Source organism: Thamnophis sirtalis, unplaced genomic scaffold (assembly GCF_051295495.1).
Source record: "Thamnophis sirtalis isolate CommonGarterSnake01/CBP01778 unplaced genomic scaffold, rThaSir2_p1.2 scaffold_3, whole genome shotgun sequence".
NCBI classification, from domain to species: Eukaryota; Metazoa; Chordata; class Lepidosauria; order Squamata; family Natricidae; genus Thamnophis; species Thamnophis sirtalis.
In genome coordinates, this window is record NW_028261383.1 from 172,038,230 (window position 1) to 172,053,447 (window position 15,218).

Consider the following 15,218-nt stretch of genomic DNA (forward strand, 5'->3'; position numbering starts at 1 on the left):
CTGAGACAGAGAGAGAGAGAGGGATTAGACAGGGTGTCTTTTGTCTTGCCACGGTTAGGATTTCTTAAGCAAATCCACTGGGCTTTCAACACGAAGCCAGAAAACCGGTTGGAATGGAATAAGCAACCCACCACTGAACTGGGTATAGTAGACTAGAGCAAAGAAGCACTAGGAATGATATGATAGCAATGTTCCAATATTTGAGGGGCTGCCATAAAGAAGAGAGGATCAACCTATTTTCCAAAGCACCTGAGGGCTGGATAAGAAGCAATGAATGCAAACTAATCAAGGAGAGATTCAACCTAGAACTAAGGAGAAACTTCCTAACAGTTAGAACAACTAATCCGACTTGCCTCCAGAGGTTGTGGGTGATCCATCACTGGAGGCTTTTAAGAAGAGTCTGGACACAGCCACTTGTCTGAAATGGTGTAGAGTTTCCTGCTTGAGCAGGGGGTTGGACTAGAAGACCTCCAAGGTCACCTCCGGCTCTGTTATTCTGTAGGCTTAGACCAGTGGTGGGATTCAAATAACTTACCAACCAGTTCTCTGCCCTAATGACCATCTGGGTAGGTGAGGCTCAGTGGTCATGTGATTATGTGGTCGTGGCCAAGTCAATGTCACTCAGGTCGATGGGCACTTCGCCTTAGTTGTTACAATGGTAATAAGAGTTAACCGGAGAGGCAGTTTCTGTAAGCAAGGCAATAAAGATGAGGCTAGAAACAACTCCAGAATGTTTCCTTCCTGCCTTCCTTACAGGATTAGCCCTGTAAAGTGGGAAAAACCAAAAGATTTCTTCCAACAACCGGTTCTCCGAACTGCTTAGAAAGTTACCAATCGGTTCTCCCAATTAGGTGCGAACCGGCTGAATCCCACCACTGGCTGAGACCTTTTCTTATCTACCCTTACCTTATAATCCTGAGAAGAAGGGGAAAATAAACCGGATGTTTGAAAAGAACAACTGCAAGCTTTTTAGCTTCATGAAAAAGAAAAAAAAGGCCAAAAAATATTAATTTGGAGACACTACTGGACTCTATTCCCTTGGTGAACAGAGTAATTATGAGCCTTTGGCCATATAAGGAACAGTGCAATGATTGCAATGTTAGTTTGTACAAGTGGCCCTTATCAGATAAATCCACTGGATTCTCATGCAGTCAGATCCCCAGGAAAATTGGGAAAGGACTCTTGCTTTTGACTGAAAAGACCAATCACACTGAGCTACATCCAATTGCTCTGGCTTGTTCAAACTGGATTTCTCATCCCTTACCACAACCACTCCATGAGATCATATAGATCTAAATGCATTTGATGATAGCTTTGGGCCCCTGACTCATTAGGATGGAAACCCTCATGTATGTGTGTGTGTGAGAAGCATCCAATTACTATACTCTTCAGGAATAAAATACTGGGGGCAAATTGAAACAGGGAGTGCTTTCTTGTATTAAACTTCTTTCATGCACATTAATTTAAAATATAAAGCAGGTGTTTTAAGACATCATATTTGATCTATTTAGGGAATATAAAAATATATTATATGCACACACACACAAACACACACTAGCACACTCACTCAGTGCACCCCAAAAATTGAAAAATTCTTTTTCTTAAATTATAAAATGGAGATGGTTAATGTGGGAAAAAGTGAAGCATCGAGAACCACCCAAAGGAAATTCGTCAGCTTTTGAATTAGTATTAGACGTCAGTATTTACATATCAAAATGGAAAAGTACGGGTATTTTTAGAGGTAATGCTAAGAAGAAGAAAAAAAAGCTATCATCACTTGACATACAAAATGATAGGAATAATATGGAGGCTGGAAGTGAAAGGTAGAGAATGGCTGTCCAAGAAAGGTTATTGAAAGAATCAATTAGATTTCAGTGATCAGGAAAAAATGTGATTTCTTGGGTGGGAAACCTAAGGCTGCCAGGACCGGAAGAACATGCTCTGTGAGCCTTAATGGGGAGGAAACAATGATTTCCTGGAGCTGCGTAACGTAGACGTAGTCGATAAATGTGCTTTCAGAAGTTACTTGCAGCGTTGACCGTACGAGCTCAGTCTGCCTCTGTTCCTTGTTTTCTCCTTCTATTTGGACTGATCCAGATTTTGGCCTGCCACTCTCAGGGGCAGGAATCGATCCAGACCACAGCCAAGAGTGCAACATGCAGAAATTTATCTTCTTTTTTGCTGTAGGAGCCTGGGCTGTTACTCAAGGTAAGAAAGGAAACCTCCATGTTTCTCCCACTGGTTTGCTGCCTCTCTGAGATTAATCAGATCTATTGATTCTCCCCATCTCACAACAAATCACGCTTACCTCCTGGATTTCTGCACCCCGGGGATGGGGACAGAGGGCGTTGTTGAAGGAACATGGCTTGAATCCCCAGCATTAGTGGCAGTCAGAGGGGTTCAAAAGGCACTTTTTTTTTTCCATTCCGAAAACTGTCATTCTCTTGGATATCATGGGACAAAGCACGAAAATGAGACAAGTGTTCGGAAGGAGCCTGATAAAACTTAATTTTAGGGGGAAGTGGGAATGAGATTAATGTCCATACTGGAGATTCCTTGGAAGTGGCTTGAGCCTTTTTTTTATATACAACAGCAAACAATGACCAGATTTGCTGCCATGTCAGACTAACCCTAGACTATGATTTGAATATGAAGTCTGGCAGGTGGCGATCCAGGGCAGCAATTTTTGATAAGTTAATTTGATCAGAGATGCGATAGAGCAGAAAAACCTTATAACAGGCATCTTCGGACTCTTCCTATCTGACTTTTTGATTTGTAAAGCACTTGTACATATCAGTATTTAGAAGAGCATTAAAAGGTAAAAGCAATTGATATCTGTTTCACCTAGGTGGAGCTTAGAAAAAATTAGAAAAAATAAGGAAAAAAGCATGTATTTCTCTTTCACTATCTCCCTTCCCTAAGTGTAGCTCTATAGTTTAACGTGTATGAGAGCAGACTCAAATCTCCCGCCTTCTCTCCCTCTCACCCCCTATAATTTTGATAGATAGATGATACATAGATAGATAGATAGATAGATAGATAGATAGATAGATAGATACAGTATATTAATAAATCATTAAAACAAGAAAAAGTAGAATGTAAGGGAAAAAAGAGCAATGGCAAGAGAAGAAAACATATAGTTATGCCTTCTACCTTTCTTTCTATCAAGGAATTGCCATCTTATTCTTTTCTCCATTTTTTTGAATATATTTTTATTATTTTTACATTTAAAACAATGCAGTACCGTGAAGACGAAGTGACCGTATATTCACATTATATACAGCTAGTCTCAACCATTAACAATTAGCTTACTTAATACATTTTCTATCCTTCTGTCCAATCACAATATACACAGTTTGTTCCAGTCTTGTCACCTTGTCTTATACCAGTCATAAAATCTATTCCAGACTTCAAAATATTCTGATTCCCCTTTATTTTTAAGTTCAAGAGAGAGCCTATCTGCTTCTGCACAGGCCAACACTTTTCTGATTATATCTAGCTCTGATGGTGTATTTTCTTTTTTCCAATATTGTGCATACGTTATGCATGCAGTTAGTACATGTATAATTAGATAAAGTGTATCTTTCTTAAACTTCTCCGGTATTTTACCTAGGAGAAAATTTTAAACAAGATTTGGTCTCCCACGATTTGTTCTAACCATGGGGCTGTGTTCAGATTATCATTTTTTAAGCATTTGTAATCCTTCCGTGCTTTTTTTGAAGCTGTCTCCGTTTCGGAAAAAGTGAGAAAGTGACATGTTTTGTGAAGGGATTGACTGGAAATATCAGATTGAAGCAGACTGGGAGAAATTTTCTTGTAAGAAATATCTATGGAATATTGATCCATTCATTTTCCCGTATTGTTGATTGTAATCATCTGTATTCTTATTACCTTTTTTCTTAACATTTGTTTGATCTTCAGAAAGCAAGAGAACAAAAACTAAAACTCCTCCCACTGTAATATGCTCTGTACTTTCGTGTCTGCTTTAAGGCTATCAAAACACCGACCAAGCCCAACTGGGCAAGAAGTGAAAGTGAAAACACTGGAGACAGCTTCGTGACAAAGTTCAGTTGGCCATATTGACTTTCTTTTTATTTCTGCAAATGTTGGAAATCGAGGGGCAGCTGAACAATCACTTCCTCAAACTTCTGCTCCAGAACTACCTAGGCCAAAGTAAAAATTTTCTCCACTGAAAGTCTATAGGCCATATAGAACCGAAAGGCTGGGGAAATCCATGGCATTGGATTAATACTTGGGATCAGATTTCAAAGGATTACTTTGTAATGATAATTCTCATTGTTTTGTACGTTGGAAGATATTCAGGAGAAGGATGTCATCCGTTTATGCTGAAATAAATAGCAAAATCCCCTGATAAGCTATTTAGAGCACCAGTTTGATGTAATAGTTAGTGCATCTGACTAAAAAACCAGTTCTAAGAGAGGTCCTTTCCCATTGCCATGCTTTGATTTCCAGTGGACCCAGAAAGCAGGCCACACCTACAGAAGAAGTTTCAAAAAATTTTGAAACCCACCACTGGTCCTTGGATATGATTATTCTACACTATCATGCTCCTATTTATAAAACTCAGTGCCTCTGTGAAAGGGAAGGATGACTTCTGCGTTTGTGGTGCAATCAGAACATTGCGTGTGTTGAAGTTGTTTTAACGCAAACCAAAGATGCCTTTTAAAAAACAAATTTACATCCTATTCTTATGCATGCCAGTGCTGTGTGTGAGGTAATTTAAGGTGGTTCTGACAAGTGTCGTTGGCATCTTCATATCTGGTCACATGGGTGGCAATCCACTCCCACAACGGAGGCCACACCCAAAGGGACTGGACTGAGCACCTTTGGCTGAGGGCCAAGGTGGCGCAGTGGTTAAATGCAGCACTGCAGGCTACTTCAGCTGACTGCAGTTCTGCAGTTTGGCTGTTCAAATCTCACTGGCTCAGGGTTGACTCAGCCTTCCATCCTTCCAAGGTGGGTAAAATGAGGACCCGGATTGTTGTTGGGGGCGATATGCTGACTCTGTAAACCGCTTAGAGAGTGCTGAAAGCCCTCTGAGGCGGTATATAAGTCTAACTGCTATTGCTATTGCTATTAACTTTGAAAGCTTCCTACTGTAACTCAAAGGACGGGCTGTCACCTTCAAAGCTTCCATTTGTCACCATCTGAATATCTGTGTGCCTTCTCCCTGCTCGTCCTTTTAGATCTGGACAGAAAAGCTCCCTCTGGGTCTCTACCCTTAAGAAATGACCTCTGCAGGGATCACAAGTTTGGGCTGTCTCCAGTGGTGGGATTCAGCCAGTTCGCACCTATTCGGGAGAACCGGTTGGTAACTTTCTAAGTACTTCAGCTGACTGCAGTTCTGCAGTGCGGCTGTTCAAATCTTACCGGCTCAGGGTTGACTCAGCCTTCCATCCTTCCGAGGTGGGTAAAATGAGGACCCGGATTGTTGTTGGGGGCAATATGCTGACTCTGTAAACTGCTTAGAGAGGACTGAAAGCCCTATGAAGCGGTATATAAGTCTAACTGCTATTGCTATTCAGAGAACCGGTTGTTGGAAGAAATCTCCTTTTGCTTTTTCCCATTTTCCAGGGCTAATCCTGTAAGGAAGGCAGGAAGGAAACATTCTGGTGTTGTTTCTAGCCTAATCTTTATTGACCTGCTTACAGAAACTGCCTCTCCGGTTAACCCTTATGACATTGTAGCAGCTAAGGCGAAGCATCCATCAACCTAAGTGACCTTGAGTTGGCCACGCCCACCCAGTCACATGACCACCAAGCCCCACCTACCCAGATGGTCATTATTGTTGGTTGTTAAATTATTTGAATCCCACCACTGGCTGTCTCAGACACTGCCTGAATTCAACAACCTCCCTAGCCTGATCTCAGATGGGCCACAACTCCGTTGTCTTTCTGTAGAGCTATTAAGATCCAGTTGTTTCAGCACGTTTTTGCGTCTCCGATATGTGTTTCTTCTTTCACTGATGTTGATTGCATACATGGGCCAGCGATATTCCTCAGAGCAGGGGTGGGTTCCTGCCAGTTCTAAGCTCTTCTATAGAAGAGATTCCACAAATCTACAGTGCCATTTAGAACCGATTCCAGCTCCCTCCCCCCACCCGTCTCCACATCATCAAGATGAAGAGCGAGAGGAGGAATTCTGGGAGTTGAAGTCCACAAGTCTTAAAGCTGTCAACTTTGAACTCCCCTGGGGGTTTTTTTCTAAAGGGCTAGGGGGGCGAGGGTCTTGTAACTTGACAGCTTTAAGACATGCATGTTTCAAATGCCAGAGTTTCTGAGCCAACATTTTGGTTGCTAAGCAACCACCACATTTTACGAGTTGGCCACGCCCACCCAGTCACATGGCCGGCAAACCACTCCCACCCAGTCACATGGCCGGCAAACCACTCCCACCCAGTCACATGGCTGGCAAGCCACTCCCACAAAGCAGGCCACACCTACAGAAGAGGTTCTAAAAAATTTTGAAACCCACCACTGCCTCAGAGCTTCAGTAAGTCATGCACAGTTGGGTTTTTAATTTTACTGTTGCTTGGGAGTCTGTAAGCAATCCAGAATCAGATGCAATTGGAGTAGTATATAAACAGCAGTCTGAATTCATTTTCCAAATAAGGATGTTAAGTTTGCAAGTTTGACCCGATTGAAGGTCCGTGTCTGAACTAGACACGCGTTGGGTTTCCTATTATTCAGTATTAATTTCTAACTTTTCCTCTACTCACCTATTTCCATTCATTTTTGCATCAGCTATCTCTATTTTGATTTCAGGAACTGCAGAGGAAGATTATGTGGAAATTTGGCCCCCAAATCCTGTGGTGGAATTTGGAGGCTCTCTTGACCTGAACTGCAGCAGTACCTGTGGACATATTGGCATTGAGTCTGCCTATACAAAGGTTATCATTGGAAATGGTTCCAATTGGAAAGCCTTTCGTCTCAGCAATGTGAACTTCTGGGCAGCCGGCACTTTGTGCTTTGCTGAATGTAAGACTGAACAGAAGAAATCTCCAAAGGCAAACATCATTATTTATAGTAAGTCACTTGCTGGATGGTGTCAATTATGTTCTAGTGTTACCCAAACTGGAGAATTTTAAGATGGTTGGGCTTCAACCTCCAGAATTCTCCAACCAATATGGTCTTTAGTAAGAATTCTAGGATGTGAAGTCCACACATCTCAAACTTACACAGGCTATAGCTATAGCTCTTTGATTTTTGTGTGGGAATAGGATGCTCCCATCCTTTCAGAACCCAGCTCAGATTCAGGAGAAACCAGGGGTGGGTTCCTGCCAGTTCTAACCTCATTTGTATGCTTTCAAATTGCTATGTAGGTAGGAGAAATATAAATAAACAAAGAAAGAAACGCAATATCAATCCTTCCCCTGATGCAAATTCCTTCCACCCTCCTACAGAAAAACTGGAACTGTGATTATGAGATTGTAGAAATATTTTGGTGAGGAATACCTACATTAATGTCTAGCAAGAAAGCAGGCACGTAGCTAAGGCAAAAGATGGAAATAATTATCTAACTAGGGGAAACAAATAGAAATAGATCTTTCAGATGACAAGAGACAAGATATTTCTTTTGGTAAAGCTAAGGCATCCCATCCACTGCCCGTTATAGGTATATAAAAATCTAAAAATACACGTATTTTCCAAGCTGGAAAATATGTACTTAGGTATAGAGAATGTTATTGCCATAGAATAAATAACAAAAGAGTCATATTATTGCTTGTTTATACTTCCAGCATATGCTAATCAAACAAAACTGATTTGGAACATTTTATTTCATTTCAGAATCTCCAGCGAGTATTGCACTGCTTCCAGTACCAAAAATGGAAGTGGACAAGCTGTATGGATTGACATGCCAAGTTTTGGGTGTAGCCCCCATCCGGAACCTCACCGTGACCTTGCTGAAAGGAGAAGAGCAACTTCTGATAAAAACCTTTGAGAATTACACTCAAACTCGAGCTGATGCTGTTGAGGTCAACCATACCATAACAGCTCAGAAAGATGACTACAACAAGACAATCACCTGCCAAACATCCCTGGATCTGAGACCAAGAGGTCCACTCCTGAAAAACACCTCCCAGGGCATATCATTATGGACTTTTGGTGAGATCCCATCCATTGCTCCAGTTCTGATTTAGACATACTACGCCCTGTGGCTAGACAATGCTAATTCTCCACAGGAGGGATTGGTCCACCTATTCCACTGTTTGCATAGATGTGATGCCCCCTACAGTTCAATAATGGTATCCTATTTGCTTCACTACCGGTTCGGTAGCGGTAGCAAGCGTGCGCACATTTGCCCAGGTTCGCCTGGTGCGCCAGTTGCGTCCCTACCTGAACCGGGAGGCTCTCACAACAGTCACTCGCACCCTTGTGACCTCCAGAATGGACTACTGCAATGTGCTCTACATGGGGCAGCCCTTGAAGAGTATTCGGCGACTTCAGCTTGTCCAGAATGCAGCCGCGCGAGTGATTGTGGGTGCACCTCGGTTCACCCACGTAACACCTATCCTCCGCGAGCTGCACTGGCTGCCTATTGGTCTCCGGATACGCTTCAAGGTGCTAGTCGTCACTTATAAAGCCCTTCATGGTATTGGACCTGGGTACTTGAGAGACCGCCTACTGCCAATTACCTCCACTAGACCAATTAGATCCCACAGACTAGGCCTCCTCCGAATTCCATCTGCCCCCCAGTGTCGACTGGTGACTACTCGGAGGAGAGCCTTCTCTGTGGCTGCTCCGATCCTCTGGAACGAACTCCCTGTGGAGATTCGTACCCTCACCACCCTCCAGGCCTTCCGCATAGCCCTTAAGACCTGGCTGTTCCGACAGGCCTGGGGCTAAAGAGCTGTTGCCCCTATCTCGAATGGTATGATTGTTGTGCTTTTTAACCATGTATTGTTCGTGTTGTTTTTAAACTGTCTGTATCCCCCCTTCCCTTGAGTTGTGAGCCGCCCTGAGTCCCCTTAGGGAAAAGGGCGGCATACAAATGAAATAAAACTTAACTAAAATAAAATAAAACTAAACAGAAGGTCCGTGATGATATCAGGGTGGGTGGGCGGAGCCTTGCACCACCGCCACTACCAGTTCGCGCGAACGGGTGCGTACCGGCAGCATACCATCTCTGCTACAGTTGCCCCAACAGCACTCACCCCCTGAGAGGCTAAGGAGAAGGTACTATTGTGGCTGTGATTTCTTTTGCAATAACTGACATGATTTCTCTTTCTTCGTTGGCAGATTTTGCAAAGACTCCCCTGCTCCACGCTGGCCTGTTCTTAGAAGCTGGGACCCCGATGAAAGTGACGTGTGATGCACCTGAGGTTTCCCCAGCCAAAGAGGCCAGGTTTCGTCTGTGGTTTGCAGGGAAACCTCTGACCTTCAACACCACTGTGATGGGGGACTTGGCAAGTGCCCAGGCTGTGATAGCCTCTTCCTCAGTTGGAGAGCATGAGTTATTCTGCATGGTCTCTCTGGGGCCAGTGACCAAAAATGTGACAAAGATGGTGAATGTCTTTGGTGAGTCTCATATCTGTAATTATTAACACAGAGAGAATTAGAAAAGTTTTATTCCATCTATTATTAGTTATGACTTATTTTGAAAAAGAAAACTTCAGTTAAAAAAATCAGATCGTTTAAGTAGCTGAAGCTCTTTGAAACAAATAGAATTGAAGAAATTCTTCCTAGTTGTATTTTCATTGAGACCGAAGAACAACTATTAAAGGGTGAACCATATTCCTACTCAAATTAAGTATACACAGAGCTTGGATCTAATGTAAATCATTGGAGAGAATGAAGCATGGAATAGAATGCCAGGGTTTGGGAAATCTGATCCAAGTGATCTTTACAACGCATAATTTGTCTTCATATGGTAGCCTCCGGGCAGTGTGTGATGCCCACTTGCAGAACTCGGAAGCTGCATTCTACTGGTTTTTGGAAACACTAGAACACAACTTCCAAGATCATACACTCCAAAAACACACACTGCTGGAGAGAGGTTCCACTGAGGATGGGGATCCAGCACTTGTCCAAAAGCTCAGAAGATTAAATTTCTTGTCCTGGTGACTGACCCAGAGTAGATTCTGGAACATTATCTTGGGACACATTCATTCATGAAAGAAAAAAGATTCGGAGGGCCTTGATGAAAATTTCTTAGAATTAGGTTAGGTCACCGGAGGTAGTCCATCTAGATGCATAATCACCGCTCTGCTCTGTTCCCTCACAGCTTTACCAAATCTCATGTTGCAGATTGGCAGTTTAGAAGCTGTCGTCAATCAAACAGTGAACATTACGTGCAGTGCTGGTGGCAGTGCTTCCCCTGGTTTTAAGATGCAGATCACAGATGCTGCCAAAACCTTATCAACTGGCAAAGTAGATGAACGTTTCCTGCAGCACGCAGTGATCGCTCAGCAAGAGGATAACGAGAGGGAATTCATCTGCCAAGTAATCCTGATCGTTGATGGGCACACCAAGAAAAGAAATATATCTCAAAATCTCACCGTTTTCTGTGAGTAGCGGGGAAAAAAAAACACATGTTATATTTTATTCTTAGAGATTTAGAACTCTGAAAGGCTTACCAAATGTGCAGCAGCTTTGCAGAACAAAAGAAGATGCATCACACCAGTGGTGGGTTTCCAAAAAGTTTGGAACCTACTCTGTGGGTGTGGCCTCCTTTGTGGGAGTGGCTTGCCGGCCATGTGACCGGGTGGGAGTGGCTTGTCGACCATGTGTTTTCTCTCTCTCTCTCTCTCTCTCTCTCTCTCTCTCTCTCTCTCTCTCTCTCTCTCTCTCCTTTTGTCTCCAACCCTTTTTTCTTTTTTTTCTTTCATCTCTCTCTCTCACTCTTTTTCTTTCTTTTTTCTTTCTTTTTTCTTTCTTTCTTTCTTTATTTTTCTTTCTTTTTCTTTCTTTCTCTTTCTCTCTCTCTCTGTGTCAGTCTGTCTGTCTGTCTGTCTGTGTGTGTGTGTGTGTGTGTGTGTCAGTGATGGGTTTCAAAAATTTTTGGAACCTCTTCTGTAGCTGTGGCCTGCTTTCCGGGTCCACTGGTGGAACCTCTTCTAACTGCTGGTTCGGTAGATTTGACGAACCGGTTCTAACGAATAGGTGCGAACTGGTAGGAACCCACCTCTGCATCACGCTGAGTATTATTACTAGTGAAATCAACCACATTGTCTTCTCCATTCTAGATCGTCCCCAAATGGATGATTCCAAATGTCCCCATGCCCTGACTTGGAAGGAAGGAAGTACAACATCATTTACTTGTTCGGCCCTGGGAAACCCCACACCAACTGTTCAATGCTGGAAAGATGGGCGACCTTATAACATTGGGGAACCACAGCTAGTCCAGAGAGAGCATGATGGCATTTATCACTGTAATGCTACCAACCAGTATGGCTTTGATGTTAGAGATGTGACCGTACACGTTGAATGTCAGTTCACCTCTTGCTCTAAAGAACTAGAATAACCATAATTGGGGGCTTGTATTGCTTCACCAGGACTATGTTGAAGTTCATTTGTCACATCTAAGTTAGAAATGTAACCCAATAAAAGAAAGTGATGGGAATTCTCATCCCAGCTGTTGGTATCACTTCCAACTATGACGCAATCCAGAAAGACTGATAACGTTTCTAATGGATAAAAGCAAGCATCTACTATGAATAGGGAAGAGGTTCCCTTATGTGTGGATATGAACTGATTTTCATGCCCCCAGATAATACTTACCTTTGATTCACCATTTTCTGGCCTAACGCCAAACAAATATATTAACTTTTGATTCTCATCCCCTGCGTCCATCCCACCAGCTAGGGATTAGGAGAACAGGCAGCTAACATTTAAGGAAGGCAGCCATTTGCAGAGAGTGTGTATTTAGATGCAGCAAAACATTCCCGATACCTCTTTTAGAATTCGGAGATATCAACCCGGCTCAGAGTTTTTCACCTAGAACATTTCTTAAAATGTGAGGAATCTCAGCAAGGGACTAACTTTTTGCAAGTTAAGTTTTCCTAACAGAAAACGGGGTAGTTTGGTTAAAGTACCAGGATAAAAATCTAGAGACTGGGTTCTAATCTTGCTTTAAGCTTAAAGTCTTTGACTTTGGGCCATTCAGCCTTTCTCTGTCCTAGCAAGAAGGCAACAGCAAGCCACTTCTGAAAATCCTGCCATGAAATCTTCAGGGATTTCTCTGTTGGCAGGAGTCAAGAGTAACCTGAAGGCATACCCGAAAACAATAAACAGCAAGACAGATTGAGACTCAGCAGAACTTTGAAACTAGGGATGGAGAATCCCTCTAACTGGAGAATTCTGGGAGTTGAAGTCCACACATCTTAAAGTTCGGAATGTTAAACCTACTGATTAACAGTACATGTTCTGTCCCGGGCAATGAGGTCTCGCCTGGGCAGCCAGTTAACTCCATGTGTGGGAATCTCTTTCAGATCAAGTTTATTATCAGGCATTCTTAATGGTAAAACTTACAGTTCAGTGTTAAGATACTTCTGACTTCTTTAATCTGGTTCCATTACGTGGTGTAAAAAGACATTAATTTCTCTAACCCATGCTGTGACTCAAGACTGCTTTCTGGTAGACAAAGGGCAATTCAGAGAGTGACCAGTAATAAATCGCTTTTCCTGGGCAGAGTACCCCGCTGCCCAATCAGGGAACACAGATGTGGTCACATGTTATGGAACTACATTTCCCACAAGGCAATTCTGCCTACATGCCCAGTGGTGGATTTCAAAAATTTTTAGAACCTCTTCTGTAAGTGTGGCCTGCTTTGTGGGAGTGGCTTGCCGGCCATGTAACTGAGTGGAAATGGCTTGCTGGCCATGTGACTGGGTGGGAGTGGCTTGCCGGCCATGTGACTGAGTGTGCGTGGCCAACTTGTAAAATGTGGTGAAATTCACTTAACAATGCTCTTACTTAGCAACCAAAATGTTGGCTCAGAAACTCTGGCATTTGAAACATGCATGACTTAAAGCTGTCAAGTTACAATACCTTTGCACCCCTAACCCTTTAGAAAAAGACCCCAGGGGTGTTCAAACTTGACAGCTTTAAGACTTGTGGACTTCAACTCCCAGAAATCCTCTTCTCGCTCTTCTTCTTGATGAACTACGGACAGACGGGGGGAGGGGGCTGGAACTGGTTCTAAACGGCACTGTAGATTTGTGTAATCTCTTCTTTAGAAGAGGTTAGAACTGGCAGGAACCCACCCCTGACCATGCCTGAAAAATAACTGCTACTATTACTGCCTAGTTAGTAGAACTGTAATGCTATGGACCTACTCAATGCTAAATTTTAATGCATTCATTTTTTTTCCCCTTTCGCAGCTCCTCAATCCATTGGCCATATCATTGGCTATATAGTTGCTGTGGTGGGTTTTATTGCTCTTGTGGCTGGTATAGCTTATTGGATAAGCTATAAACAAAAGATTGGGGTATACCGACTGTGGCAGCAAGGGAAGCAGCAACAGCCACCACAAACTGCTCAAAACTCAGCAGAGCAAAGATTCCTGAACGGCAAAGCAAATGTCTAAGGAGACCGGTGTTTATTACAAACTGAAGAACCACTTGTCCCAATGCCAGCAGGAGTGTAGCTGTGTTCAGTGTTCATCACTCTACTTAGCTGCAAAAAGAAGAGGATGTTAATTACATGCCGTCAAGTCGTGATTCATTTATATTTTCTTGGGCTGAGTTATCTAGGCATTTCTGAGTAAGAGCATTTGTAAAAGCCTCAGTGAAAGCATGCAACCGCAAAGGTGCATTGCACCATTGCTTCTTGATTTTGTTGAGGAGATCCTACTCAAAGTCCTACTTCATGGTCATCTGGGAGAAGAAAGTGTCTTGAGGAAGAAGATTTTATTTTTCTATAGTGTATTCTTAAGCACTTGGTATAACTTGACAGCCTTCTTTGGGGATGCTTTCATTGGCACTGCCCAGGGGTAGAACAATAGTTCTGAATTGGTTGCCTACATGCTGCAGATGGGACTTAGAAGTAAACCAAAAGTATCTGTAACGCAACTCATGCTCATTGCTAACTTTCATTAGTTAACCACTTAGTTCATTGCTAAGTTTCGTTGAAACTTCAAGCCCTCAAAATGACTATGAATGACAAATATGACCACAGAATATATGTCAACATATGGATGTTTTACATATAGGTATATAATACTTATTTCAGGAGGGAGGAGAGGAAGCCTTTTTGTTTCTCTTATGCTGGGACCCAGTCCTAGAAAGAACGAATAATGGACCTTAAGATACAGAGGGCTGAGAACCGCTGATGTTAGAATTCTTTTGTGAGAAAAAGCAAATGCAATCACTTGTGTTGAAGGACTCTCCTTGGCAGGAAGAAATGCATTTGGGGCAGAAAAGATATGTAAGGTGACCAGATTTTCAGATTGGTAAAGAGGGACACCTTTGACCGGGGGGGGGGGAGGGGGTGATTAAAAATTTTATACGGAGCAACAAAATTTTTCATACAACGCAAAAATAGTATTGTAATGTTTTTTTTATTTCAACATAACTACAATTTACAAATATAAATTGTTAACTGTTGCCAAACATCTGAATTTTGATCATGTGACCATGAGGATGCTGCAACGGTCGCTAAGTGTGAAAATGGTCACTAAGTGTGAAAAATGGTCATCAGTCACTTTTTTCAATGCCATTGTAACTTTGGTCACTAAGCCCATTGTACCACCTTTCTTGCCACAGTTCTTAAGTGAATCTTAAGTGAAGATGTTATATCTTAAGTGAATCTTAAGTCTTAAGTGAAGTTGTTATACAGTAGAACCTCTGGTCACAAACGCTTCTCACCAAAATATTCACATTCTCCCCGCTGCTGATTTCCCTTTCTGCACCATTTTTTTTGTAAGCACCAAATTTCCAAAATTAGGTTTGATTCATGACCAAATCAGTTTGTGACCAAAGTTATGGAACGAATTATGGTTGTGACCAGAGGTTCTACTGTATTCATGCCTTTACATACTCTATATCACCTCAAAATGTTGCACAGCCTTCATACGTTTCTAATACAGATAAAATTAAATACAACATCAAAACCATAAAATAGTAAAATTAACCTGGCTGGAAAATTCTATGCCTGTCTTGTTATTATTACTGACACACTTGCTGCAGTATTTGATGGCTAAAAGAAAAAAAAATATTGTTAAAGTGTGTATTATGTTCACTCCCATGTCTTGTCTGC

The 15,218-nt window shown here is 42.3% G+C and overlaps 1 protein-coding gene across 1 annotated transcript; it reads left to right on the plus strand.

Moving 5' to 3' along the window:
• The first annotated feature begins 1,990 nt into the window (after positions 1-1,990).
• Positions 1,991-14,385, plus strand: LOC148048382 (intercellular adhesion molecule 3-like). The gene is made up of 7 exons (XM_087710956.1): positions 1,991-2,208; positions 6,786-7,046; positions 7,809-8,126; positions 9,261-9,539; positions 10,246-10,527; positions 11,207-11,449; positions 13,343-14,385. Exons 1-7 carry the CDS (start codon positions 2,157-2,159, stop codon positions 13,546-13,548), a joined length of 1,641 nt encoding a protein of 546 aa, XP_087567082.1. The 5' UTR covers positions 1,991-2,156; the 3' UTR covers positions 13,549-14,385.
• Positions 14,386-15,218: the final 833 nt, after the last annotated feature.